Source organism: Lagopus muta, chromosome 5 (assembly GCF_023343835.1).
Source record: "Lagopus muta isolate bLagMut1 chromosome 5, bLagMut1 primary, whole genome shotgun sequence".
NCBI classification, from domain to species: Eukaryota; Metazoa; Chordata; class Aves; order Galliformes; family Phasianidae; genus Lagopus; species Lagopus muta.
The window spans coordinates 25469146-25494429 of record NC_064437.1 but is presented as its reverse complement, the minus strand read 5'-3'; the positions used below and the strand labels follow the sequence as shown (position 1 = coordinate 25494429).

At 45.8% G+C, this 25284-nt stretch overlaps 1 protein-coding gene across 11 annotated transcripts in view; it reads left to right on the top strand.

The window, feature by feature from the left end:
* The window catches only part of RASAL2 (RAS protein activator like 2), a 153655-nt gene that overhangs the window by 105213 nt on the left and 23158 nt on the right, over positions 1-25284 (top strand). For 10 of the 11 annotated variants that reach the window (XM_048943785.1, XM_048943783.1, XM_048943782.1 and 7 more), the window contains 5 exons: positions 2250-2356; positions 13100-13209; positions 21465-21618; positions 23022-23120; positions 23555-24109. In XM_048943785.1, coding sequence (XP_048799742.1) covers positions 2250-2356; positions 13100-13209; positions 21465-21618; positions 23022-23120; positions 23555-24109 — 1025 coding nt within the window. Of the gene's footprint in view, positions 1-870; positions 1539-2249; positions 2357-13099; positions 13210-21464; positions 21619-23021; positions 23121-23554; positions 24110-25284 lie in introns of those variants that run through there. The other variant, XM_048943788.1, reaches the window with a different exon arrangement.

Genomic DNA, 25284 nt, shown 5'->3' with positions numbered 1-25284 from the left:
TGCATTGCTTCAGGATGTGCGTGGAGGGAGGAGGGAGGTGAGGAGAGCCAGCAGGTCCCTGCTGTCACTTCTCAGCTCCTTCTGCTTTGAACACCGACTTTTTGCTGAGCTCCCCCCACGCTGAGCGACCACCTCTTGTTGAAAACAGGGGAGCCCAGGCTCCGGCTTTCATTTATGACTCAGCAAAGCTAACAGGCTGTGTTAAATTACCGAAGCGGCTTTGATGTGATTTCCTGTGGGTGAGGAGTGGAGCAAGCCAAGCCTATTACGTTTCTCATTACTAGTTGATCTAAAAGGAAAGGTGCTCGCCTTGCTCCCCAGCTCCAACTGCATACATCACTCTTGTTTGCTTTCATTACATTTACAATGGGAGCAGCAGAAGCCGTCGTTAAATCCTACATAATGCAGCTCCCTTTGGGAGCACAGCACTTACAGGAGAAGGTGTGCTTAGGGAAAGGGGGGTGGCAAGGAGGAGCACATCTGGGATAAATCCAGCAGCCTTCCTTGGGCCCGGGCTGCTACTGCTCGCCAGCATTGACTCCGCTCCAGACATTCTGTTCCCTACGGTGCCCAAGGGGAATCAGCCACCCTCCAGCACCGGGATGGGCAGTGCCCAAAGCTCAGCACCGAGGGAGAAATTGCCCCAACACTGCTGTGTTGAGTGGGATGCAGCAGAGTTCCTGCCCCATCCCTGCAGCCAGCAGCTCGGCTCTGCTCTGCCCGTTCTCCGGGGGCAGCTGTGCCATGCTCAGCCGTGTGCTCAGCAGCTCAGTCCCTGCTGGTAGTTCTGAGCTGAGTGCCAGAGGTCTTGTTGGTTTAGAGAGAAATATCTCAGGGTGAGCCACTGCTACTGCAGGGTCCGGCTGTTGTCGCCTCTTAGAATGCTCCATTTTGTTGGTCTCCGAGCATCCAAGGGAGACGCGTGTCATAATGCTGCTAACAGTCGGCTGTTCGGAAGCATCACGAGCAGTTGTGTCGCCGAAGGAGGCTTCTCTCTTCTTTTCTTCACAGATTTTGCCACTCAGCTCCCGTGGCACCGGCTGGCTGCCCGTCTCCGCACAGCTTCCTTGCTGCTCTCAATCGGGAGACGCAGGGAAATTTTCTGTAACGGAGGGAAGCCGGCAGTTGGGCGTCTGTTAATAGCCTGAAAGTAACTAATGAGGATGTGCAGTCGGAGCGATTGATTGAATAGCTGCAGTCCTTGTGCTCCCTTTTCACTCGCTCTCTCCCTGCTTGCCGTGGCAGGGAGGGGGAGCGGAGCCCCGGCGTTCTGCTGGGTGGAAGTAGCACGGATCCCCAGGGCCGGGCAGCCAGAAATGGAAGTTTAAACCGTCTCTCTCTCCTGGAAGGAAAACAGCAGGAGAAAGACCGCCGCTGTCTGGAGTCACGCTTTATTCCTCTTCGCTAAGACTCGGCATTTAACAATGGACTTTCTGCTAGGAAGTAATTTTCTCCCTCCCCTCGCTAGGATGGTTTGTGGAGCTGTGTTCCTTTAAGTCTGGTGATCGAGCCGGAGATGGGCAGCACTTGTGACAAAGGTATCTGTGTGTGTCTGTGTGCATCTCGCTATATAGAACCCACAGACGTATGGTGCGTGTGCCTTTGTGTGTGACATTTTGTCAGTAGTGTGTATACTTTGTGAGTCAATAACAAGCCAACATGCATATTTTTTTAATGAATATTTGTGCTCATCAGACCAGCCTGCGTGGATTTAGGATGCTGAAGTCGTATCTTAGTAAGGTCATATTGCCAGAATGAGAAGTTGACCTATTTCTTTATATCTGCAGAGATATATGCTGTATTGCCTGGGCAGCTATGCGTCTTCTGGTGGTTGTGTGGCCCTGGCAAGTTGTGTGATCACAGGCGCCCAAACTTTGACCTTTGTCAAAGCTGTGACTAACACTGAATTTTCTGGTGTCTCGATTTCAGTTATCAGTTAATGACTGCATCGCTTATATAAAAAAAGAGGAATTTTGTCTTTTCTGGTTAGCATCTCAGAAACAGTGATATATGTGTGGGTATTGATCTTCACCAGCATTTTTATTGCCTCTTGCCTCCAATCAAGTCAGATTCACAACCTTGAATCTGTCAGTGGAAATGCCATTGTAATTTAGGGGGTAAATAAGACATAAAAACCAGGTGAGTGTAATTCAGCAGCCCAGTGTGCACTTGAAACTTTGCTGAGGCACAAAACCTGACTGATCCCCACCCCCTGCACCCATTCACCACCTTTTTCTGTTCTTCCTTAGAGGTCCCAGCAGAGAGATCTCCTCGCAGACGGAGCATCTCCGGGACCAGCACATCTGAGAAAACCAACTCCATGGATGCTGCAAATACCTCTCCTTTCAAAGTATCGGTAAGTGTGCCCTTCCTGCAAAGGGGGAATCGTGCTCACGATTAGAAGGAGATTCAAATATCAACAGCGTAGAACTAGGATCTGAAAAATGAGTAATTAGTTGTTATTTTCAGTAGAGCAAGAAGCGTTGGCGAATCTTGTGAAGTACTGTGCACTGTCAGTGAGATTTCTGGTAGACCTATAGCTTCTTTTTGTTGCACTGATCGAACATTGGAAATACAGAACACCAATCTCAGCGTGGGCAGCAGGCTATGTAAATACCTGTATAGCTGCTGCCAGGAATTGTGCTGCATATTTGACTAGGCAAAAAGTTCCTTTGGGTAGGTAATAGTGTGTTGTTTTACCCTCAAATCAATGAGCTACGTAGAAAACCAAAGCGGCTTTATAGTTGACTTGGGAGCAGGTGAAATCTCTGCAGGTGTCTTAATTGCTCTTTATCTCTTCAGCTTTTGTTACAAGTTCAGTTGGCTGAGAGTCTGCATGAAACGTTTTCAGCTGGTGTGGATGTTCTTGCCAGTGTCAGCCTGTGGTCAGTTTAGCCAACAGCACAAAAGCTTTTTTATTATCAGACCAAGGGCAAATGCCTCAAGTTAAAATGAGAGGCTCAGTAAGCTTTAACAATAGGTTCTCATGATTTAAACATCTAACTTGAATATTATCTACATTTTTATTCTTTCTTTTTCTTTTCTTCTTTTGGCAAGAAATCTGCTTCTTTTAAAACCTGTGGCAATAAGTTACCTAGAGAACTTTATTTTTTCTTATATTCTCTATGGACATGGGTACCATTTCTGTGCCTCAGTGTATGCATTCTTGTCTTGTTTTAGATAACACTCGTCCACATTAAGCTCATTTCTTAGCCTTCCTTATATATAAATGTTGAGTTTTGATTAACTTGTATGTTGTATCATCTTTAAAAATGAAAATGGGAATTAAAAAATCAGCTATGAATTTGATGAGGGCTGTTTAAATTATGAAAAGGGTTTAAATCTGATCAGAGCGTATAGAGTATATGTCAGGATTTATTGGAATTAAGAAAGGTTATAGAGCAAAGGGCTGTTTCACAGCTCTTCCTGACTTCTGTGAACGGGTGGTGAACGTGCTGGATATCCACGTTGGTTCCTTTTTAGAGCCATTGAATAATATTGATTGGAAAGGACTTCTGGAACCCTCAGATCCAACCCCCTCCCCACAGCTAGACTAACTGACACCAGGTTGCTGAGGATGTTTTCCACGCTGGTTTGGAAAGCCACCAAGGATGTAGGTTGGATGCCTTGCTGGGCAGCCTGCTCCAATGTTTGGTTTCTTATTGTGAGGGATATTTCTTTTGTAGAGGCTTTCTTGTTGAATTGTAATTGGAATTTCCAATACCTATTGAAAGACTAAGCATCACGTTTTAATCTAGGAAGAAAAATAACAGAATTAACAGATGAAACAGAACATATTGCTTAGCCTAGAGGAGAGAAGATCAGGGAGGGATAGGGGGGAATCTTCTCAATATGTACAGGTACCTGATGGCAGGGGGTAAAGGAAATGGACCCAAGCTCTTCAGAGGACGGGTTAAGAGTACAATGTGAAATACAAGGAGTTCCACTTAATTGTAAGAAAAATCTTTTTTTTACTGTGAGGGTGATCAGACACTGTAACAGGTTGTCCAGTGAGGTTCTGAAGTCTCCTTCCTTGAAGGTGTATTCAGAACCTAACTGAACACACAGTGCTTTTGCTCGAGTTGAGCTCTGAGGTGGGGGGTTGGACTGGACAGACTGCAGAGGTGCCTTCCCACTTCAGCTGTTCTGAGATGCTAAAAACTATCCATCTCTTCAGTGATCTGTTCTCTGGGTAGTGCTTCTCGAGGCAGAAAGGGCCTTGGTGTAGTTACATGTGAAGCTATCACAACAGCAGTCTGTTATGTTAGGTTCTGAGAAATTTATTCTGAACCCATGGTCCATACAGCCCAGGAGTTCTTCTGAACTTGGCTGTTCCCTTCCTTGTTTATAAGAAATTCTGTCTTCTTTGTCTTCATGTATAAGTCATTGCCTTGGCCTGTAGGTGTACCCACGTGCTATTGGTTGGACTCTTCACCTAACTGCAAGCTGTGTTACAGGAGTGTTTGGTTGCTATCTGTGTTGTTGCTCTCTCACTTTTTTTCTTTGTTCCCATTTTTTGCTTATTTTTTTTAATATTAATCCTATATTTAAGTAATGTTTTTTAGTTCCCACTTCCTTTCAAAATAAGAACTTTGTGGAATGTTCCTCATTTCCCCATCAGTTTATTGTGCTATCTAGGACTCTGGCAAAGGGGTGAGGTAGTGGCACATGGCTGCATTTCTTGGGCACAAACCAGGAGACATCTAGAAGCTATTTGTGCCACGTGTAGCTGCTGTGTCTGTCTGGCCACCTGTATACCCAGAAGCATAATGCACCCTCCTGTCTTTCTCACAGGGACAGAGCTTCTGACTTTGTAGGTTTTGTTCTGAATAGTCCATTTACGTGTTGCTACTCCTTGGCAGGTTGTGGTGCAGGTGGGGGCTGAGATCACCCACTTTTAAAACACGCCAACTCCGGATCTGCTTAAAAGAGCAAGCTGCAATTAGAAGTCAGGTTGCTTAAGAATACAGATGAGCTCAAATCAGAACTACAGACATAATATACCCATTAACCCTGTGGAGTGGTGCCGATCTGTTGAGTGGATGACAGGGCAGGGGAGGAGGACTCGTGTTTCTTTGGTTGCTGCCTTCTGAACTCCCCAGCTCTCAGAAGCAGGGAGGGCATTTGAACGCCTTGTGGAAGTCTCAGATCAGTGGTCTGGGAAGAGCTTCGAGTGAAGGATGGAAGTGGGACCCGTAATGGCTTTAAAGGGGTTTGTGCAAGGTGTCATCTGTGTTTGGCAGGGGTTTGTCATATGCGGAAAGGAAATGAATAACACCAGAAGCTGCGGTTTTGTTTGTCCAATTGCTGACACCTGGTCCATGGGTTGGAGGGCTGCAAGCAGCTGCAGGGAAGTGCTTTTCGATTCTGTCTGTGGACCTGACTCTGTGCCATACCTCTTCTTCTCCCTGCTTCAACTTCCTCATGGAAAGTAGCTTAAGGCAGGGGACAGCTTAACCTTCATCCATACTGATGAAGAATTATGCTGAGACTTCCATAATAAGTTGCTTTTACAGCTTTTTAAGTTTGCATATCAGTAAAGCTATTTAAAAACTGTCTTCTCAGTCGGGCAGTGGCTTCCAGCATGCTCTGTGCCATTTTTTCCCTTCAAACACCAGGCTGCGATACTCCCTCAGAACGAGGCATCTGTTTTTTTAATACTGCTAATTGGCATTTGTTTGGCATCTGGAATTTGGATTCATAACAGCATAATGGCCTTTAAGCGAACGTTTCCTTGACGAGACATTTTTTGTAATGTCTTCAGTGGCAGTGGTCAATGAAGGATTTATTTCAAGGAGCTGACGTGTAAAGCTCAGGAAATTTGCCTTCCAACCTCATGCACTGAGGAAAAGAGATATATTTACACTTGGTATCCTCACTTCAGGACCAACCACTCGTGTATCAACATAAGAATGGGCTTCTTCTGGTTCCGTTCCACTTAGGGATGCACGGTGGGCCCTGCTGACAGTATGCAAGACATGCAGAGATGGGGGCTCCCATTGCTTGTCCTTTTTCTTTCTTCCCTACTTCCCCAAACATCATCCCCTGCAGTGACATCAGTCTCTATCTGGGTTCACTTGTGCTAAGTGCCACATGACAGTTTCCACTGTGTCTGTGCGGTGTACTGGTAGAGCAGGGAATGCCATGAAAGGCAGGAAAATGGAAAGGGGAAGTGTGTACACGTGCTCTCTCACGTTCAGACAGCTGTGTGCTGTTTATAGAGTTTCATACATAGGAAAAACTCATATTTTTAATAATGGATATTACTAGATTGAGCAAATAGGAAGACAGACGGATCTGGCTCAAAGTAGGCACCGTGACGCATAGGTGGGCGAGAAACCAGCTTTTCCCTTCCCACGCACGCTATGTCCTGGCAGTGTCTCAGTCTCAGAGCATCCCGTTCCCTACTGCTGCACTGCTGGGCTGTGTTCTCACATTGCTCTGCCACTGTGCTGGAGCTAGGGATGGTTTCAGACCTCCTGGCATGGCAGGGTGAAGGGTTGTCAGTGAACCACTCTTCAGGCTCTTGGCACACTCTCCAGTTTGGCTCTTTTGGATAGGGTTGTTAGTGAATTGTTACTGCAAACGATATTTATGGTTATTAGTAAAAAAAAAAAAGAAAGAGACAAAAAATCACCATCTTTGAAGTAAATAAAATGATTTTTATAGGAATCCTACGTCAGTATGATGGGAAGACTGGTCCTTACTGCTTGCCTTCCTTGGTTTGCTTTCGGTCGAGAATATAATTGGATCTATAGGAATACAGCCTCTTTGCTCTTTAAGAGTACTGCTAAATGGAACAGAAGACAATGCAGCCAGCCTAAGTGAAGGTCAAAGCCTGATGAGATCTCGCGGCTGCCCAGCCTCATCTTTTATGCAGTCAGCAAGATTGTTGCTTCTCCCAAGCGCTGCTCCGCTGCCGTCATGCTGCCAGGTTAAGACGAGCGATCTTCCCCGGCCATGTGACTTGATGGCCTACAAGTGCATATTTTTAATTCTGCGACAGCTCCAATGCAGAGATGGGGCTGTTGATTTACATTAATGTGAGGCATCGCCGCATCCTTCGTGAAAAAGCCGCTCAGAGCTGTCCTCCCTGTTGTAAGATTAACATTTCTCCTTCCTCCGCTCGCTCTGTCTTTCCTCACAATAACACGTTTGTTTAAAGCTGCTTTAATCTTCTGCCTGATATGATGCTTCAGGTTTGTTGGCCGTTATTCCACAGGTCTGTGTCTTCAGGGGAAAAAATGGAAGTTTGGCTTTCTTGCCAGGTTCTCATCTGTGCCTTTATTCTGGGATAAAGGCCTTTCAGAGGCTCTGCAACCTTCACAACAGGTTTCTGCCCGAGTGGATTTGTTCATATCATCAGATTGTTCAGGGCTGAGTCTTAACAGTGGCAGATCCAGTCTGGGGCACTGTCTGGTGGACCTCAGCGCAGGAACATGAGCTGTAAACTGAACTTCATCCAATTCCCCTGCAATTAGTATAGGGGCACTGTGAAAGTGGTACCTTTCACACCTGCTAAAATCCTAGTCTGTCCTTGGTTTAACTCTGCTTGAATGTGTACCAACTCATTCATTCTATTCTTTACCTCTAAATCATGGCTTAGCCAAGTTACACACACTTTAACGAATGCATTCTCTACAAATCAGTCTTTCTGGCCCTTTTATCTCTTCTCTTGCTGTTTTTCCATTTTAAATTCCCTCCAGTTGACTCACGTAGTTCTTCAGCTGAAGTTCACAGGGATGTGCGTTATCAGCTTCTAATTGCTCACAACCCTTTGTGTTATTTCTGTGTCCTTGCTGGCCCTTGCTTCACCTCCTAATTTAATACAACTCAGCATAATTAATGCGCTGTTTAACTTTTCTTCCAGATCATTAACAAAGATGTTAAACAGAAGCAATGTGCTGCTATCCCCACCACATCCCATCGGAGTGTTCCTTCCACCTTGATACCTTATCGTTTGTCATAATTACTCTTTGTAGATATTCCTGCAGCCAGCTCTCAGGTTTGTGTTACTAGCTTTGACCAAGCTCACTTCCATTAATTTTCCTAATTGCTACGGCTGCTGTGTTATCTGAAGGTTTTCTGGCTGCTTACAGGCGGGATGCCAAGCGGGAAGAGCCCAGCTCACAGGAATTATTGCCTCCTTCCTGCATAAGGACTACAAAATGCTGCAGCCCCTTGCTTCCTGCTGGGGCAGGCTGGGGTATTCCTTCCTTCCCTGGATATTGGTTTCTAGGGGTGATCTTCTCCCATGCTGGTGTTGTGTGTCTGAAGGCTGTGCCATGTGGGATGCCTGCCTGTATTGCAGGCTGCCGCAGCTCTGCCCAACTATGTGGCAGCTCTTGTTTCTTCATGAATTTTTCAGCGTGATCCCCAGCGCTTGGAAATGTGATTCCTTCAGTACTTTTGACTGCATATCATGCAGACCACATGGAATCTTCTGATGCACATCATTAAAAGATACGTTATCGAGGTATCCCTGTTGATGTGCTGTTTCCATTTCTTTGCTTTTCTCATGACTGTCTCATCCTGTTCTGCATCCCTCCTGTGGCAGGAGGCAGTTTTTCATTGGAGAGCTGGAAGTGTTATCTGGCCAAATCTGCAGTGCTGTCCCATCAGGGGAAAAATATCTTCCTGATCCTTGCTGTTGATCAGCTTGTGTCCTGGAGCATGATAATTGCTCACTCCTGTTATTTTTAAACCTGACTAATGCAGCTACATATGTTGTTCTTCCTTATATAAACACGTAATCCTTTTTTAATCTTGCTCAAAAATTTGTCTCTATAATATCTTGTGGAAGAGAATTCTGCCAGCTGATTTATGGATAGCATTAGGAAAGGTCTCCTGAGAGGCACCAACATTTGCTGCCTCAAGTATGGAGATGCCCCTCGGTTTTGTTATGTAACGGACTGCACAAGGGACTTACTTAATTTCCATTCTATTTGTTTTATACATCTCTAATCCCTTCTTGCTTTTATTTCGAAAATGAATAATCGGTCTTTAAAATATATCTTTGGTAAATCCTCCTCTTGTCTGCCTGCAATCAGTTTTCACTTCTGGAGTTCAGTTTTGTTCCGGTTTTGCTGCGGAGATGAGAAGATCAGAGAAGAACGGTGCATTAGTGTGAAAGCAGTGGCAGATTTACGTAATACCACTTTATTCTTATTGTGCTTTGTTTATCCTTCATACATCCCCGCACAATTTTTATCGTCCTCTGCAGGAAGCACCTCTTCAGAGCATGCTTTCAGCTGGTGGATGGATTTTGGAGCGTCCCAAGCCACCACCTTGCCCTTTATATTACCACACAGGTGGACATGCAGTGGGTTCCATCTGCTTTCCTACCTCAGGAGTAGCCCAGAGCTTTTTCAGAGGTGCTGATAAATGGGTTCCTAAGCAAGCTTGTGCCTCTTTGTTACACGTTTCTTTGTTCTGCAGGAGGTAGGAAGTAAGCTTCATCAGAATCACATTTGCTCCTAATCCTTGGAGCACCTTGCTAGTTGTGTGTGCCCATTTTATGATCTGGCACTCTTCCCCCACCTGTCAGAGCCTTGCAGCATCCCTGGCACCTGAGGGAATTTTCACTTGGCTCTATTTTTTTTTTTCTTGCTTGCTGCTTGTGAGCAACTTTAAGAAATGAGATGCTTCATAACAAGCAGCAGTTGGGAGGCAGTTCTGCTGCCATCCGGAGCCATCAGAGTGTTATCTTTGTAACTCATCCAAACCTTCCCCTCTGAGAGGACAAGTCTTGCTGCTCTGGAAATGAAGTTGCCCACCTGCTGTTATTAATAATGCATTAGTGCTCCTCATCGGGAATGATAAATGTTCAAGACACATCACAAGCTTCCAAAAGACAATGTGTTTGCCTCCAGAACTGCACAGCGTAGGTAGCGGTGCTCGCAGCACAGTGTGTAGGGCATTCCTTAGCATCACCCATTTCACTCTGGCTCCCGTGCTTTTGAAAGTTCTGCTAATATAACGTTGTATTTTATCGATTGATAATTCCTATTATAGTTATCTTTATTTTCTGTTGGTTCCTGGGTGAATTAACCTTTGACTTCTGTAACGAGGAAGAGATCCATTATTTATTATGCGTGGTCTGCTCTCTCTGAATTGGAGAACCAGTGCTTTTCTTTGGTGTCCCTTTTCCATCCCTCTTCCCCCAAACCCACAGCTCTGGGAGGGATTTGTTCTGAGCTTTGTCCTGTTAGATGACAACCATCACATCTCTTTCTTCAGGCATCTTTGCGTTGAGGTTTAAGAACCAAGCAGCACTATTTGGTGTTGAAATAAGCATTTAAGACAAATATCTAGTCAGTAGGATAGGAAGTAAGGTGTTACTTCATTGTGTTTTAACAGTATGAGCTGTATGAATGTTGGCAGAAAGAAAAGAAAAATAAACTAAAGTTAGACTGTGCTTGTTACAGATTTGTTTTTCATCTCTGCATACCTTTCATAGCTGTAGTCAGCATTTAAAAGGATTTCCTTTGGCAAATGGAAGCCGAAAAGCTCTGCTCAGATCTGGCATGTGAATTACTCATGCTGCTCCCAGGTTGACCATCTGTAAGCACTGCCAGCAAGGTGCAGAGAACAGGTATTCCAAGTGATGAGGCTCTCCACTAGGAGAATCCACTCTTTGTTTGATGAGTTTTTATTATTATGTATGTTCTTACCCTTTTTTTTTTTTTTTTTTTTCAGTGCTCTGGATAGCCTTATTCAACCAGAGATAAGGAATAATCTCCTAAGGAATAGATGATGTTCAATTAAGCCCAGAACATGTTTCACTAATGTAAAAGCAATGCCAATTTAAAGTTGTGCGTGCACACAGAAATGAATCTTCACGGTCCCTCTCTGGGCGGGATTTGGAGTGATTCAATACCAATGCTTTTTCACCCCTGCTGAATGGGGTCAGCTTTGTCTTATTTGTCCTTAAGGGGAGAAAACCATTTTATTTCGTGTTTGCAATCCGAGTAGCCTAAGAGGTACTGGAATGAAGCCAGAGTCCACCAGATCTGAATCCCTATAGCTGGATTTGTTACCTTTTGTGCTGAGAGGTCAGAATATATGAAAGTGCCTTTGAAAGTGCTTTACATCTTCTACTTGAATTCCAGCAATGGCCCCAAGAGAAGCACAAGAGCATCTATTGATTACAGGGTTTTTTCAAAGACACTTTTCAATTCCAGGACCAAGAAAAGTGCAGGAACATGGGTAGGGTTTGAGTAGCATACTTAGCCAATAACACTTTCTCTTTTCTGACAGTGCCTTCTCTCCCAGCAGGCTAGGTTGGTTTTTGTTGTGGGAATTTTTATTTTAGGGGTTTTTTTTTTTGAGTGGTTTGGTCTCGTTTTTTTTCTTGTAGGGGTATCTTGGTATCTTTTCTTTTATTTTCTGTTTCAGTAGAAATAGCAGCTTTCATCCCTCAGGAGCCTGCTGGCTGGCAAGCCTCAGCAACTGAAGGGCAGCCTTAGATGTAGCAGTATGTCTAGATGCAAAAAAGACATTCCTCCTTCCCTTGTCCCATGTGGCATCATCCCATAGGCCACATGGCATCCATATTCCTCTGAGCTGCCTGTGGGCTGTGGTGTGAGGGAGCAGGTTGTTCCCTACACAATATTTAGGAGAGGACGATCTGTGTGTGCTTGGTATCCAGCCAGCTTTAGGTATGGATAAGATTTTAGTAATATATCGCCCTCCAAATCCAGTGAAGCAGCATTAAGGAGTGCAAGGAGACGGCGAACTCGTACAACTTGTACATCAGCCTCTATGGAGGGCACAGCTGTATGGTTTGGGGAAGGATTTGGTTATGGGTGTGGAAGAAGGGAAAACTGTAAAAGGACCACGTGTAACAGAATGAGGAAAGGCAGTGGGGGTTGAGGAAGGATGCGCGTGTTTAAAACAAAAAGGATTTATGTACGTATTTATTTATTTATTTACTGAAAGAAGTACTGAAAGCTTGGGGAGATCATGGCAAAAACAATTGGGAAATTGATTTGGAGCTGCTTGTAGAAGAACCTGGACAAATGCTGGCTTTGCCATTTGGAACAACTTCGTCCTCCAGCAGCTCTGATGAGAACAGGGTGTGAGCCCTCTCCTTTGTATACCATCAATAAACCTCATTTTCTTCCTGAAGAGGTGAAAGCAATACAAGATTTTTCAGACTAAAAGATTGCAGATAATGTTTTCTTGTGTTGTGTTGGCCTAATTTGTACTAGTCTGTAAAATGAACAAGTTGGATGCTTCCATCTGGTCGAGTCACCTGCAGCCAATAAAACACTCTTGCTTTGTCGGTGTTTTCTGAGTAGGGAGGAACAGAAGACCTTGTCTGTCTCCAGTTTGCTGAGCTCTGTATTACAGCAGGCAGCTGTGGGCAGCATCTGTCACCCGCCCCAAATGCAGCTGAAGGGTTTGCCTTACAAATTGTGTTCAAAAGTGGCTGTACTCAATTTGTAGCTCAGAGAAACATCGAGGATGGGATGAAGGGCTAGCCCCAGCTGGCTGTTGCTGTCACTAGACCTTTACAAGGCTGGAGATCTGCTAGGTCAATCCACCCAAAGAAAATTCATTTTGAGCAAATTCTGTCAACTGGCCTTATAAGGTTCTTAACAAACATGGTTTCACTTGCATGCATTTGGTGTATCTCCTGACAGCAGCACTCTGTGCAGCTGTTCTGTGAAGGAGCAGGATGGATTCAGCCAGAAAAATGCTGCTTAATCCTATGGACTTTAATATTTGCTTTGATCGTGCCAAAGAATGTATATGCATGCATGCTTGCAGCCCCTGGAAATATTTTGATAGGATATGTCTTTGCATGTTGCATAAAGTAATTCAGGGAGATACAGGAGCCTTTTGATCTTTTGTATAGTAGTTGTAATTCACTGAAACGCACCTGCAGCATGAGAAGTGCTAATTATTGCAATTTGAAGCTGTCACATACTAGAACTGTCAGTAACAACGTAGCCCTGCCTTTCTTCCTGCCCGGAGGAATCCCAATACAGCACATTCCCCACAATCAGCAGGAATCGCTGCCGAGTTCGGACTCGGTGACGGTGCACTGATTGATTTATGACTGGCATCTCACTTGTATGACTTCTCATTTCAGGGCTTCTTCAGTAAACGTCTGAAAGGGTCCATCAAGAGGACAAAGAGTCAGTCAAAGCTGGACAGGAACACAAGTTTCCGCCTCCCATCACTCCGCAATGCTGATGACAGGTAAGGGTCAGTGCATCTCCCAAAGCAACCCTGCCTTATCCAGAGGCACTTTGTGAAATCTACATGCAGCGTGCATTTCAACTTGTAAAGGGAGAGAAAGGAAGGGTTGTGGTTTTTTTGTTAAGCTGACAGATGGATGGTTTTGGAGCTGAATGGTATGTTAGAGGTTGTTTTTCTAATTTACTATACATTGTATCTATGGTCCTATGATGCATCATTGACGTAGGGCTGAAAACTTTTACTGCAGTTAACAGCTGACAAAAAAAAAGTTCAGTTTAAGCATCTAGACTCAAATACTTCACCTGCATCTATCCCAAATAAAGTGCAGACTTGAAATTTCATGATACAGTACCATCGGATTGATTGGCTCTTACAGAACCTTGCCTCAGTGCATGCAGCTGATCTGCAGATCAGTGCAGTGGCCAACGTGAGGATTGTGCTGGTGCAAGCAGATCAGTTCAGCTAGCACAGGCAGAGCCCAGGGATGTGCGGTGCAGTTCAGGTACATTAAAAGTCCTTGCTAATGTCAGGAGATGCTATAGCTGCTGCAGTGCGGAGTCCTGCAAGGAACAGATGGTCTGTTATGCAGAAAACTGGAAAACTCGGTAACTCCTGTCCATCTTGGTACATTCTGCTTGTTTTGCTTCTGTTTGCTGGTTCAGGCTTGAGTGAATTGTATGTGAGGCAAGCAAATGCTCATCTTACATGGTTTTTTCCTAACTACTTATGAAGTGTCCTGATTGTCTTCATCAAATGTTCCTGTGTGTAATATTCCACGGCAGCCCAGCAGGAGAACTAGAATGAGTGCAAAATAAGTTGCCCTGCACTTAGGGCTGTGACAGGCTTCTCTGATTTTACACCGTTTAGTGCATTTTCCCTTCTTCTGTAGCTGAGCTGAATTCATTAGTTGCATCTGTCATGCTGTGCTACTTCAATCAATGGCCCTATCTTCCCCAGCGGAAAGGCAGCACCATAAAATCATGGAGATAGCAAGGCTTTGGGTGTTAGGGGTCTTGTTAACTCCATGAGTTACACAACAGGCTGTTGTTGCTTCTCTGTCATGGCGACGTCCACCTCTTCTGTTTGAAGTCCGGTTTGTGGTGGGTGGTTTTTTGGTTTGTTGTATAACTGCCTATTTTCAGGGAGTTGCAACTTTGCTATAAAAAGCAACATAGTGAACAAAAGCACATGAAATAATGCCACCCAGTGATAAAGTACCTGTTATTTTTACTGTTGTTGGCTTGATGTTTTGTAATGCAGAAACGTTTTTGCCATAAATAACGCATTTATCTTTCCCTCGCTTGGTTCTCACACTAAACATGGACTGATGATGCTTTCTGTTGTACTGTAAGGGAAATGCTATCACTTTGGGTAAGCCAATAAATTTAGCTATAATTAATACCTACAACTTTAAGAAATAAACACAACAAACCTTCTCTTTCAAACCAGTTCACTCATTCCTCCTTGCTGTTGTGGACATGAGTTGTGTCACTTAGACCCCAACAACACGTGGATTTTCTCTGGCTGTTTCAATAGAATAACATCACAGAATCACAGGTTGGAAGGGACCTCTGGAGGTCATGCCCTGTATGGTGATGGCGTTAGGCATAGTCAGTCCTCTCAAGTCTCTAGATATGGATTTAACAAGGAGGAGCCAAGAGAACTGAGAAGTTCAAGTGGCAGAGTCCATGCACAATTTTGGGTGACAGAAAATTGGAATTGGAAAACCTCAGGATGTAGGAGAGGGACAAGCTAGGGGTTGCATTTTCCATCCTGCTGTGGTTCTGTCTGGCCTCTTACATTGAGCAGCATCCCAGTGCTGGAGATGGATGTCCATCTGTGTTCTGGATGTTCAGTGCCTTGATACCATTACTTGCTACTAATGGAAGCAAGCATTTTTGATAATGAGTCCACACAGTCCTCCTCCTTTCAGAAGTACACGGGCTGAAGTGAAGGGAGTGCAGAGCTTGGAGGCAAAGGGGGTCATCAGAGAATTGCCAAGCTACGTAGAAAGCAAGCTGAGATGAAGTTTATTTGGAGATGAGCTTTGCACAAATGATGGTGGCTGTTCCACAGCATGTTTGTATTTGTGATGCAGGTGAGGTTCGTGAACTGCTGATAAGTTGTTCTTGGAAAATGCCACAGCACCACTCAACCTTGTGGCTTCCTGTGGTTGAAAAGATTGAGAGCCTTATGGAGTTCTCTTTGCATTTGTGGTCTAATCAGTGCACAAATGGAACATAACAACTTTGGAAGAACGTGGCTGGAGCTTTTCTAATGTTATTTCTAATTTTGCAAATAAAATCTTCACAAATAAAGGAAAATCGTTTCCAAGTGAAACTTGGCAACGGTTTCTCCATTCCCTCATATACCTTTCACTGTGTTAGCTACAGGTGCCTGAAAAATGCAATTGGTGAACAGACCAGCAGGAAAAACGATTCAAAAAACCCCCTAAGATGAGGAACAGATTAGTATACTGGGAAGAGATGAGCTGGAGGGAAGAAGGAAGCTAAAAAAGACTGACCTTTAGAATTATGCTCTTATTCGGGATCTTTTCAAAGGAACAAGTCAGCTACACCTGTGTGCCCATGAAAGAAGGTAGCACACAGCAGCTGGCTCTGAACTCACAAGAGGGAATTGCTGTTTTCCCGCCTCCTGCTCTGCTTGCTTTCTGTATGAGGCTTGATCTGTTGCTCTGCAAATGTCCCATAGCTGCCCCAGTGAGTCAGCCCTTTCCCACTTGGAGCCGGCAGTGCTGGGTGATGTCATGGTGCCGTGCTGGCTTTCAGGGCCAGATGGACTGATAGCATCTACCTTTTCTTGCTGTGACAAATACAGGCTTCAAAGAAATTGTTATGTAGCTTTATAAATTAAAACGCTGAAAGGTTGGAAGGGTGTAGAGGCTGCTGGCATGTTGTTTTTCTCATTCTTTTGAGGTGTTTGAGTCCTGCTAAGAAGCAGGAGATGCTTAGAGATGAGTACCTGCAGAAAGCTGAAATAAGGAAGATTGTGGTGCACATTAAGGCTTGGGGTAATGTAACAGTGCACGCCACTCCAGATGGTGACAGAGGATGGACGCTGTCTGTTCAGAGTCAATTTAAAATAGATAGGATTCAGGAATGCTGTAAGGGAGTGCTGGAGATAACTTGCAGATATTTTCGTAATCAGATTTGGCGTTCCAGCAGAAAGCAGTTGGCCAAGCTACTTTGTTTTTCTGGGTTTTAAACTTCAACTGGCTTAGTGGGGGGGGGGAGGGAGAAGAGAAAACTGGTGTCCCTGCAGAATTGAGCCCACTGTGGCCAGTAGCTGAGTGTTGTGCATGAATCCACAGCCTCTGTAACACCACTTCTATTACTCCACGGTCTGCCTGGTGAAAACTCGTGTTTAGCCTTCACAGGCCCCTAGCATAAGGACTCTGCTTGGTTGTGGCATTGCCAGATTGGCATGAAGCTCTCAGGCATGCAGTGGCACAGCATCTCAGTGGGCTATCGGCAGCTGTTGCCACAAGTCTCTCTGGTGCCACAAATCACCCTTCACTGCCTTTCTAGCCTGGCTCCCACCACGTTCTTTGGGCTCTCCAATCCAGGCATTTCTCTCGTAGGTTGTTTCTGTCAGTAATACATAGAAAAGCATGAGGAGAAGTAAAATTGTGAGGAGGGACCACGAATGTCTTCAGCTGGGGCAACTGGAGAATGTGTCCAGGAGGACCCCCAGCTCTCACCTCCATCTGATGCCTGGAGAGGAAGCCGAGATTGCTGAGACCGGCTGCATGTGGTCTCAGCGACTGCAGCAAAGCTGTGCAGACAGCTGGGAGGGTTTTGCCCTGTTGGGATTTAGTGCCACGTGGGAACCTTCCTGATGCACTAAAAGTCATTTTATGGCATTATCCGATGGTGGTGGCCGAGCGCAGGTCCTGCTCCGTGCTCCCTCAGGATGGGCTGTGGTGGGCAGCAGGGTAGCAGGTAGCCATGGCTCTGGGCTTCATGGTGAAGCGGCACCGCTGCTCCAACGACGGCTTCTTCTACTTTCGGTGAGTTGTGCTCCTCCCTCCTCGCTTCTTCGCCTCCTATTCCTGCCTTCTCATATTTGGTTGTTGTAATTTAATCCCCCTTTACAAAAAGAAAAAAAGGTGGGTGATTTTTGTTCCGCTTGAGACTCGAGGATAAAATCTGTATTATGCAATGCATTATTAAGGCTCCACTCAGTCAGAGCTTGTATTCATTCAGCATATCTTTTTCTGTCTGCACGGGGAAAAAGGAGGAGGGGCTTGTTTCAAGAGAGACATCTCCTGTTTGGAGTGAGATGTATTTCTTTCAGCCGGTTTTTTTGGTTCCTCGTGCAGCTTCCGAGTGAAAACTGAGTAACATCCCAAGGGCAGCTCGTCTGTTGGAAGCCGTTGCCCTGTCCTGCTGCAGGCTCCACCAGCCCCTCGGTACAAGCACACCCCAGGCTCCTCCAATATAAATTGCTGGCGTCTGGCTTAAAAAACAATGATAATGATGAAACTGGTTGGACTTGTAGAATTGTTGACCAAGTCGTAGGGTGTTTTGCTAATAGGCAGCTGGATAATGAAGCAGGGTGTGGTGTGCTAGCAGAATGAATGCCTGCACGGGGAGCCCACTGCTGCTGCCCTGCCGTCCTGTTGCAGACCATGCTGCCAACGTCGGGGTGCGGTGCAGCAGAGCTGGGATCCCAAGAGCAGCGCTGAGCAGAGCAGAGAGCTGCTGCTGTGGCTTTGCGAGTGGTTAAGTACTGAATTCAGCTGTGGGTCTTTGGGCTGAGCAAAAAACTCGCTTTAGAATTCTTTGCCTTCACGCCAGTTTGTGTTGGTAAAGGAAACATAGACTGTGGGACTCTATTCCTTGGGAGCTCCTTTCTCTATTTCTATGCGTTTTTCTGTTTTTTAATTTCTATCTTCTGGATTATTGATGACCATGCGTTTGTTTTCCAGGCAATACAGTGCTCTCCCTGGAAAGCTCGGTAATTGGAAGTCTTTTGTGCTTTTTTGTTTGGCTTTTTAAATAGGTCAGAATCAGCAGGAGAGCTTCATAACCAGAGAGCAATTAGGGTTTAACCCTTTATCCTGCATGTCTTATAGACAGTAGAAGGCAGTCTGTTAAAAGGCTGACACCAAAACCTCAAGGAGCTGAGCTCCCTGCTTACAAGCAAAGTGTTCCTGCAGCAGCAAAAGTGAATTTGTGTGCAAGGAGAGAGTGTCAGCCAGGGCTGTGTGGTGCCGCCATTGGAGAGACCTTTTGCTGCTGCTCGGTCAGCGCTTCAGGGCAACATGGGCTCTGACTTAGGAGGAATTTGCTCAGCTCTTACGATTGCTGCTTCAAAATATGAAGCGAGGAGCTCAGAGCAGTCCTTGAAAATCATCTCTTCCACCTGCTTTTCCCATTGGAAAGGAGTTGTGGAAAGCAGCTATGTGAGAAGCGTCAGTGCTGTCGGTAACTGTTTGCTTTGAACTCGTGCATCATCTTTGGTGATCCTTTGCTGTGTGCAACAGTGAACAGAAAAAGCAGCGCAGGAAATTTGTCACCTGAGGTTAATTGTATTGTAAATCAGGATTTGGGTTGTTAATGGAGCTGTTTAGCAGAAACAGATTTGGACAAACAACCCTTCCCCCACCTGGTGCATGCGTGATCTTCCTGTTTACAGTAATCTGCTTCCCTGGGATTACCTCTCTTAGCAGAGACTCCGAGCAGCACTCCTGTTACCAGCAGCTCCCTAACTAATATGGGAAAAGACCCTGTTAATCCTGCCCCTTTGCTGGGCACTGGGAAACAAGTCAGTGACTTTGACTTATTAACTCTGCCCCTGTGCAAAAGGGAAGCCTGCAAGCAATTCTCCTTCACTCTTACTGATGGCTTCAGAACATCAGATGTGGCTTTTAAGAAGCAGAGAACTATTATTTCCCTGTAATTATTGCCTTTATTGATTGGGACGCTTCTGATTTAGGCACATATAAATGATTTGCATTGCAGATCTATCAATAGGTGAAATATATATTGTGGGGATTACAAGTGTGTATATTTGTGTTCCTAAATGCGTGTGGTTGCCTCTAACCAACAGCTTGCCAGACTGCTGCGGTGTTTATGGAAGACAAAGTGCCAATTTTAAGCCACTTAATCAGTTTAATGAGCTATTTAAGTACGGTAGCTTCAAGGAGCTGCTCGAACAGATCGGCATTCCTCCACCGCTGCCTCCTGAGCCAACACAACCAACCTTCTGCAGCTGGTCTGCACCAAAGCGCATGTTCAAAGCTAACAAGTTGAGCAGAATGGATGCTCCTGGAAGGTGTAACTCTCAAGATGAGATGTGCAGGCACTTTGTACAGCTTGTCATGTAACCCCCTCAGCCCCCACCCCGGCCCCAGAGGCTGCGTGGAGGTGTTTCTGGAAGATGCCTCACTCTTTCTGCTGTCCTTCATTGTCTGGGTCTCTTTAAACTCATTGTAGGAAGGGAAGAGGACAGACTTTGTCCTTTCTGGAAAAGTCACCTTCACCACATCAGCAGAGCAGGCTCCCTGAGCCTCCCTTAATCTCCTTACAGAGCTGTGCCATGGCAACACGTGCCAGGAGCCTCTTCGTGGCACCCCTGGGACAGTGCGCAGCGAGGGCAGTGCTTACAGTGCCAAGGCAGCTCTCCATCCCCCAGCACATCCTCCTGGCACAGTGCTCCTCAGAAATCCGGGACCTGAGGCTTGAGGAACAGCTCCTCCTGGATTTTGGGCCTCCCTTCCTCTCCCAGCAGGATTTGTTGTCTGAGATGTAGCCCACAGAACTGGGCTCGAATCGGAGGACTCTGGCATGTGGCACCGCTATGCTTTGGGGATGCACTGCTAAGTGGCTGTACAGTTGTTTCATGTAGGTGGGCTTGATTTGTCTTCCTCCAAATGCAGCCTCTGCTGAGTAGGGATTTGCAAAATTTGTCCTTTATTTGGTGCTCTTGTTGTCTTCCTTTCCCTCTCCCCTTCTCTTTGTGACCACTGCATGCTTTCCTTCTGTCCAAGGAGCTGAGGCTAGTGGTAGCTCTCAGCCAGCTCCCCTCCATCATGCACCAAAGTACTTGGCTAGGGCTGGAATTGCTGAGAGTTTGGGGCAGGGATAGAAGCCAAGTGACCTCAGCAGTGCTTTCATGAGAGGAGAAATTAGAGAGGATTTTGCAGTGATGGTATTAAAGTTGTGTATTGTGGTGTGTTTATTTTAGACTTGCCCTACCTTAACTGCAGCAAGTGTTCAATTATACATGGCTGAGATTTTGGGTTTGCGTTGGTACAGCTGCTGCTGGAACCTGTTGTAACAAAGCATGCACAGTGCAGCCAAAGCATTTGTACCAGTGCTGCTGTTTTGCATTTGAAATCAGTGTCTTTGTAATGTCCCACTGGTGAAAGCTTTTTGCTGCCTGCGTTTAGGTCATTTAATATATTAAATGGGAACAAAGTTCTCCTTCCGTGTTCAATACATCTTCTTGTGCGTGAATCTGCTGGAATACCTTCAGCACTTCATTTTGCACAAAAGAGCATTCAGATGAACTCTGCTTGTTGCTTTTTGTGACTCCTTCATGATACCCATGTTCTTGTTAAACTGCCACAGGCTGCCCAGGGAGTGGTGGGGTCAGCATCCATGGAGGTGTTACAGAATGTTACAGAACCGTGGGGACGTGGCACTGAGGGAGGTGTGCATGGTGGGGATGGGTTGGGGTTGGACTTGGGGATCTGAGAGGTTTTCTCCAGCCTTAATGATTCTGTGATTCTGCACCTTCAGAGATGAACAGATGTAGGTACCAGTGTGAGCTTGAGCATCTTACAAATCAGACCTGCCAGGTAAACAGCTCCTCTTCTGCTAAGCTGGGACAGGTGCTCTCCCTCATTGCTTTGACTGAGTTCCAGCTGGAGGAAAAACATGTATGCGCATCATGTTTAAAAGTAGAAATGCTGGTTATGCCTAAAGCGTGCTGTGACTTTATTGCAGAAGGTTGTGACACTACTGTCACCTCTAAAATCAGCATCTTTTAGAGGGGTTTGCCACTGCTGGGCAGCAGGAGCAATGGTCGGGTGGGTGGGAACAGAGTTGTGCCCAGGATGCTTCCTTAGGAGTCAGGGCTTACTGGACTGACGTTACTTGTCGTCAGGCTTACAGGCTAACTGTGGTAGTTGCTGTGAATAAACAACTGGCAGCTTTCTCTGAGATCTTGCCAAGTCTGCTGGTAATTGTGAGAAAACGGCTGTTTCCTCTCCCCTTGCTCTGCAGATCACGTGGGCTGCCGAAGCTGAAGGAGTCCCGCTCCCATGAGTCCCTGCTGAGCCCCGGCAGCGCAGTGGAGGCCCTGGACCTTGGGGCAGAAGAAAAGGTCTTTGTAAAGCCCCTGCACAGCAGTATCCTTGGACAGGACTTCTGCTTTGAGGTAAAGAGCATTCTCCAAATAGAAGCGGCGCAGTCGGTCTGAAGCCTGGCGGGGCACTGTTCTCTTTGTAATAGGAGAAGGGGTCTGCAGCCAAACCTTCCTGGGGGTTTGGGTGGGGGCTGGCGGAGTCCTTGGGGCCGAGCCATCAGTGCAGGGAAATCTACAGCTGCTGCATCTTCAAAGTGGAAAACTCTCGTTATCTTAGAAAGTATCTAAGCATCTGTAGTTTGGATGCGAATGCATGGTTGAAAGATACTATTGCTCCTAAGTTGCGCGTTTGTTCTCCCCAGATTTACTTAGAATTAAATGTACAAATTATGCTATAACTGAGAAATGTGATTTCCAGTCTGAACCTGCTTCTGTCAGCCCAGCCTGTTCCCTGGCTGCTGCAGGAGGGGTTCCGGTGACGGTGGGCATGTTGCTGCACCGTGCAGCGGGAGGCTCTTGCTGTTGGTGTGAGCACAGTGCTTACCTTACAGCATATCCATGTGTGCTGTTTGGCTGTATCTAAACCCGCTGTAATCTGGCAGCAGGGGTGATGGGCAGCTGGTCCGGTCTGTCTGCTGCGGGGTTGCTCAGATGTGTACCTTCTGGGGCAGAGATCTATCTGCAACCTGGGAAACTGCACTGCAGAAAACCAGCATATCAGGCTCTTCTCCCTCGGGGTGGATCCAGGAGCTGCTCCTGTTTGCTTCAGCCTCGTATTCCTTCGGTTGGAAGCATTTTCCAGCTTGCTTAGGTTTGAGGTGTGCTGTGAAAATACTGGCAGCATCAGAGCTCTGGGGCTGTTGCCTCAAACTGCTTTTTAATTGTGTGTACAGATGAATGGGAAGGGTAAATTAGGCTTTTCAGGCCAGGTACATGTGAAAGAGCCAAGGTGGCTCACGCCTGCATGAAGCAGGATTGTGGATGGCATTGTGTGCAGGGGCTGGTTCAGAGCACAGCTCCTTTGGTTTGTGTTTCGTTGTCAGAAACATTTTGTGTTTCCTGAAGACACCATTTGCACTGTGTTCTAACTTGTATTAATACAATGTTCTGTCTGCCTTCAGCCTGTTAGTAACCAAATCATCTGTCTGAGAGCTAGCAGGGGAAACTACAAGAGTTTAAGAGCTATGGATCAATTAACAAGCGTTAAAAAAAAAATTAACTGCTTGATTAAAGCCTCGTTTAAAAGCCTTTAAGAGGAGCCTTTGGTGCTCCTCATATGTAACTTTAATTTGAACTGACATTTTTTTTTCTCTCTGCATTTTTTTTTTGGGTCTTTTAACTTCTCTGCCTTGCAGGCTCCTCTGTTGTTTTCCTGCCTTTTTCATGTTTACTTAGTTGCTCAAGCATTGCTTCTTGCAGCCCCTTACACGTCTCCTAGGCTTGCCTGAACTCAGCCTGTCATTTCCATGTTCCAGGTAACCTACTCCAGCGGCAGTAAATGCTTCAGCTGTTCCTCTGCTGCAGAGAGGGATAAGTGGATGGAAAACCTACGCAGAACCGTGCAGCCAAATAAGGTAATAGAAACTACAGAAGTGAGATTGCTGGGGCAACACAGGTGATATGATTGGGTTTTAGTCTGGTGTAACAGGGCTTTCCACAGACACCTGCTCAATTAATTTAGTCCGGGGAAAAGTCCACTCAGAAGTGTATCAAAAGCTGCTGTGCTCTTTTCCATTCAGTGCAGTAGGTTAAAGCTTTGATTAATAAATCATGTCACGTTGCTTCCTGATCTCCCCGTGCCTGATTATGATGTTTCAAACTGGATTTCTGGTGCCTCGGAAGGAAGGGATGCAGAGCTTCAAGGTTTAATGTGGAGGCACATCTGTGCAAATTCTGATTCCGCCCCCACCTCTGATGCAAAGGGCAGCCTTTTGCTGCTTCTCTATAAGACAACACGCTTGATATTTTAGAGATTTCAAATCAAAACCGAATTCTTTCTTCTGTGCAGGACAACTGCCGCCGAGCTGAAAATGTGCTCCGTCTCTGGATCATTGAGGCAAAGGACCTGGCCCCCAAGAAGAAATACTTCTGTGAGCTGTGCCTTGATGACACTCTCTTTGCCCGCACCACCAGCAAAACGAAAGCAGATAACATTTTCTGGGGAGAGCACTTTGAGTTCTACGGTCTCCCAGCTCTTCACAGCATCACGGTTCACATCTACAAGGATGTGGAGAAGAAAAAGAAAAAGGACAAAAACAATTACGTCGGCTTGGTCAACATTCCCATGGCCACTGTAACGGGTCGCCAGTTTGTGGAAAAATGGTACCCAGTCAGCACACCTACACCCAACAAAGGGAAATCAGGAGGACCTTCCATTCGCATCAAGTCGCGTTATCAGACCATCACCATCTTACCCATGGAGCAATACAAGGAGTTTGCAGAGTTTGTTACCAGCAACTACACGATGCTGTGCTCCGTGCTGGAGCCAGTCATCAGTGTAAGGAATAAGGAAGAGATGGCTTGTGCAATGGTGCATATTCTTCAGAGCACGGGGAGAGCTAAGGTAAGAGTGGGAGGCCACTGTCAAAATGGCTCCTGTCTCCTGGTGATAGGTGATATCTTCTCAACTGTCGGCCTGTAGAAAATAGGATTCCTGGACTGGTGTGACCACAAGCAGCCACACAAGGTGCCTGATGGGCTAGGGCTGAGAAGAGGGCCACAAAAGTGTTTTTAAAGACTTGGCGATTACATCTGCCAGGAAGGCATGCGAATAGGTACCGCACCAACACAGATTAAGTGCCTGAGTTGATAGGAAGGTTAAAGATACTGTGTACAAAGTGTAAGTGGGAGGACTGAAAAATGAGTCTGCACTTAAGTATTCAGGAACCTTTTCTGTGTTTCTAGAATTGTGATGCTAGATAAAGAGATAAGTAATCAAGAGTTAAATAGACTGGAGAGTAACTTCCATAGATACATCTCCAATACAGCCAGCAGCAGCATGCCATTGTTGATTCAGTGCTAAGTCAGCTAATCAACGTGAACATCGATTTGGTCAGCAATTGAACAGCCATTTGAAGAATCCATACTCGGTTAATGGTGATCCCACCTGCCTGAAGAATGGTATTAGGACTTCTAGGTGCACACTGGTGGTTCTCTGTAATGCAGTAATTGTGAGCCCTGGTTTCTTTGAACAGAGTGTGGGTGAATATCCTGCAGGGTTCCAGAAATTCTGAGAGGCATTAACAAGCATTGATTCATGCAGGTGTTGTATGGGAGTAGTACCAAGCTGTAGCCAGCTCCTTCCAGTAATGCCAGCTAGAGCAAGTTAAGCACCTCTGAGCACAGGCTAGAGTTGGAGGTGTGGGAAAATGACCACAAAAGCAGTCAAAGGACAGCTTACATTAGCTGCTCTGAGAAGATCCCACTGTAACTCCCAAGTGTCCCACTCTCTACTGTTCCCCCATTGCTTGATGTAGATCTCAGGAGGGCTGGTGCTCTGTGGCACTGTGTGATTCCCTTGGTTGCTTACCAGCTGTTTGTCTGACCTAGAGAGGTTGGTAGCTGGGGCAGCTCCTGTAGAGCTGTGTTGAAATCCTCCTGGAAAGCAGGCTCTGGTTTATCTGCCTCCAGCAAGTAGAGAAGTTACTGTTATACCGTTGCTCTCCTAATGCCTGTAAGTTTGGAGCTCTCTTTGCTGGAAGCATCGAATTCCTTAGGCTGCCATAGCCTTAATCTGCA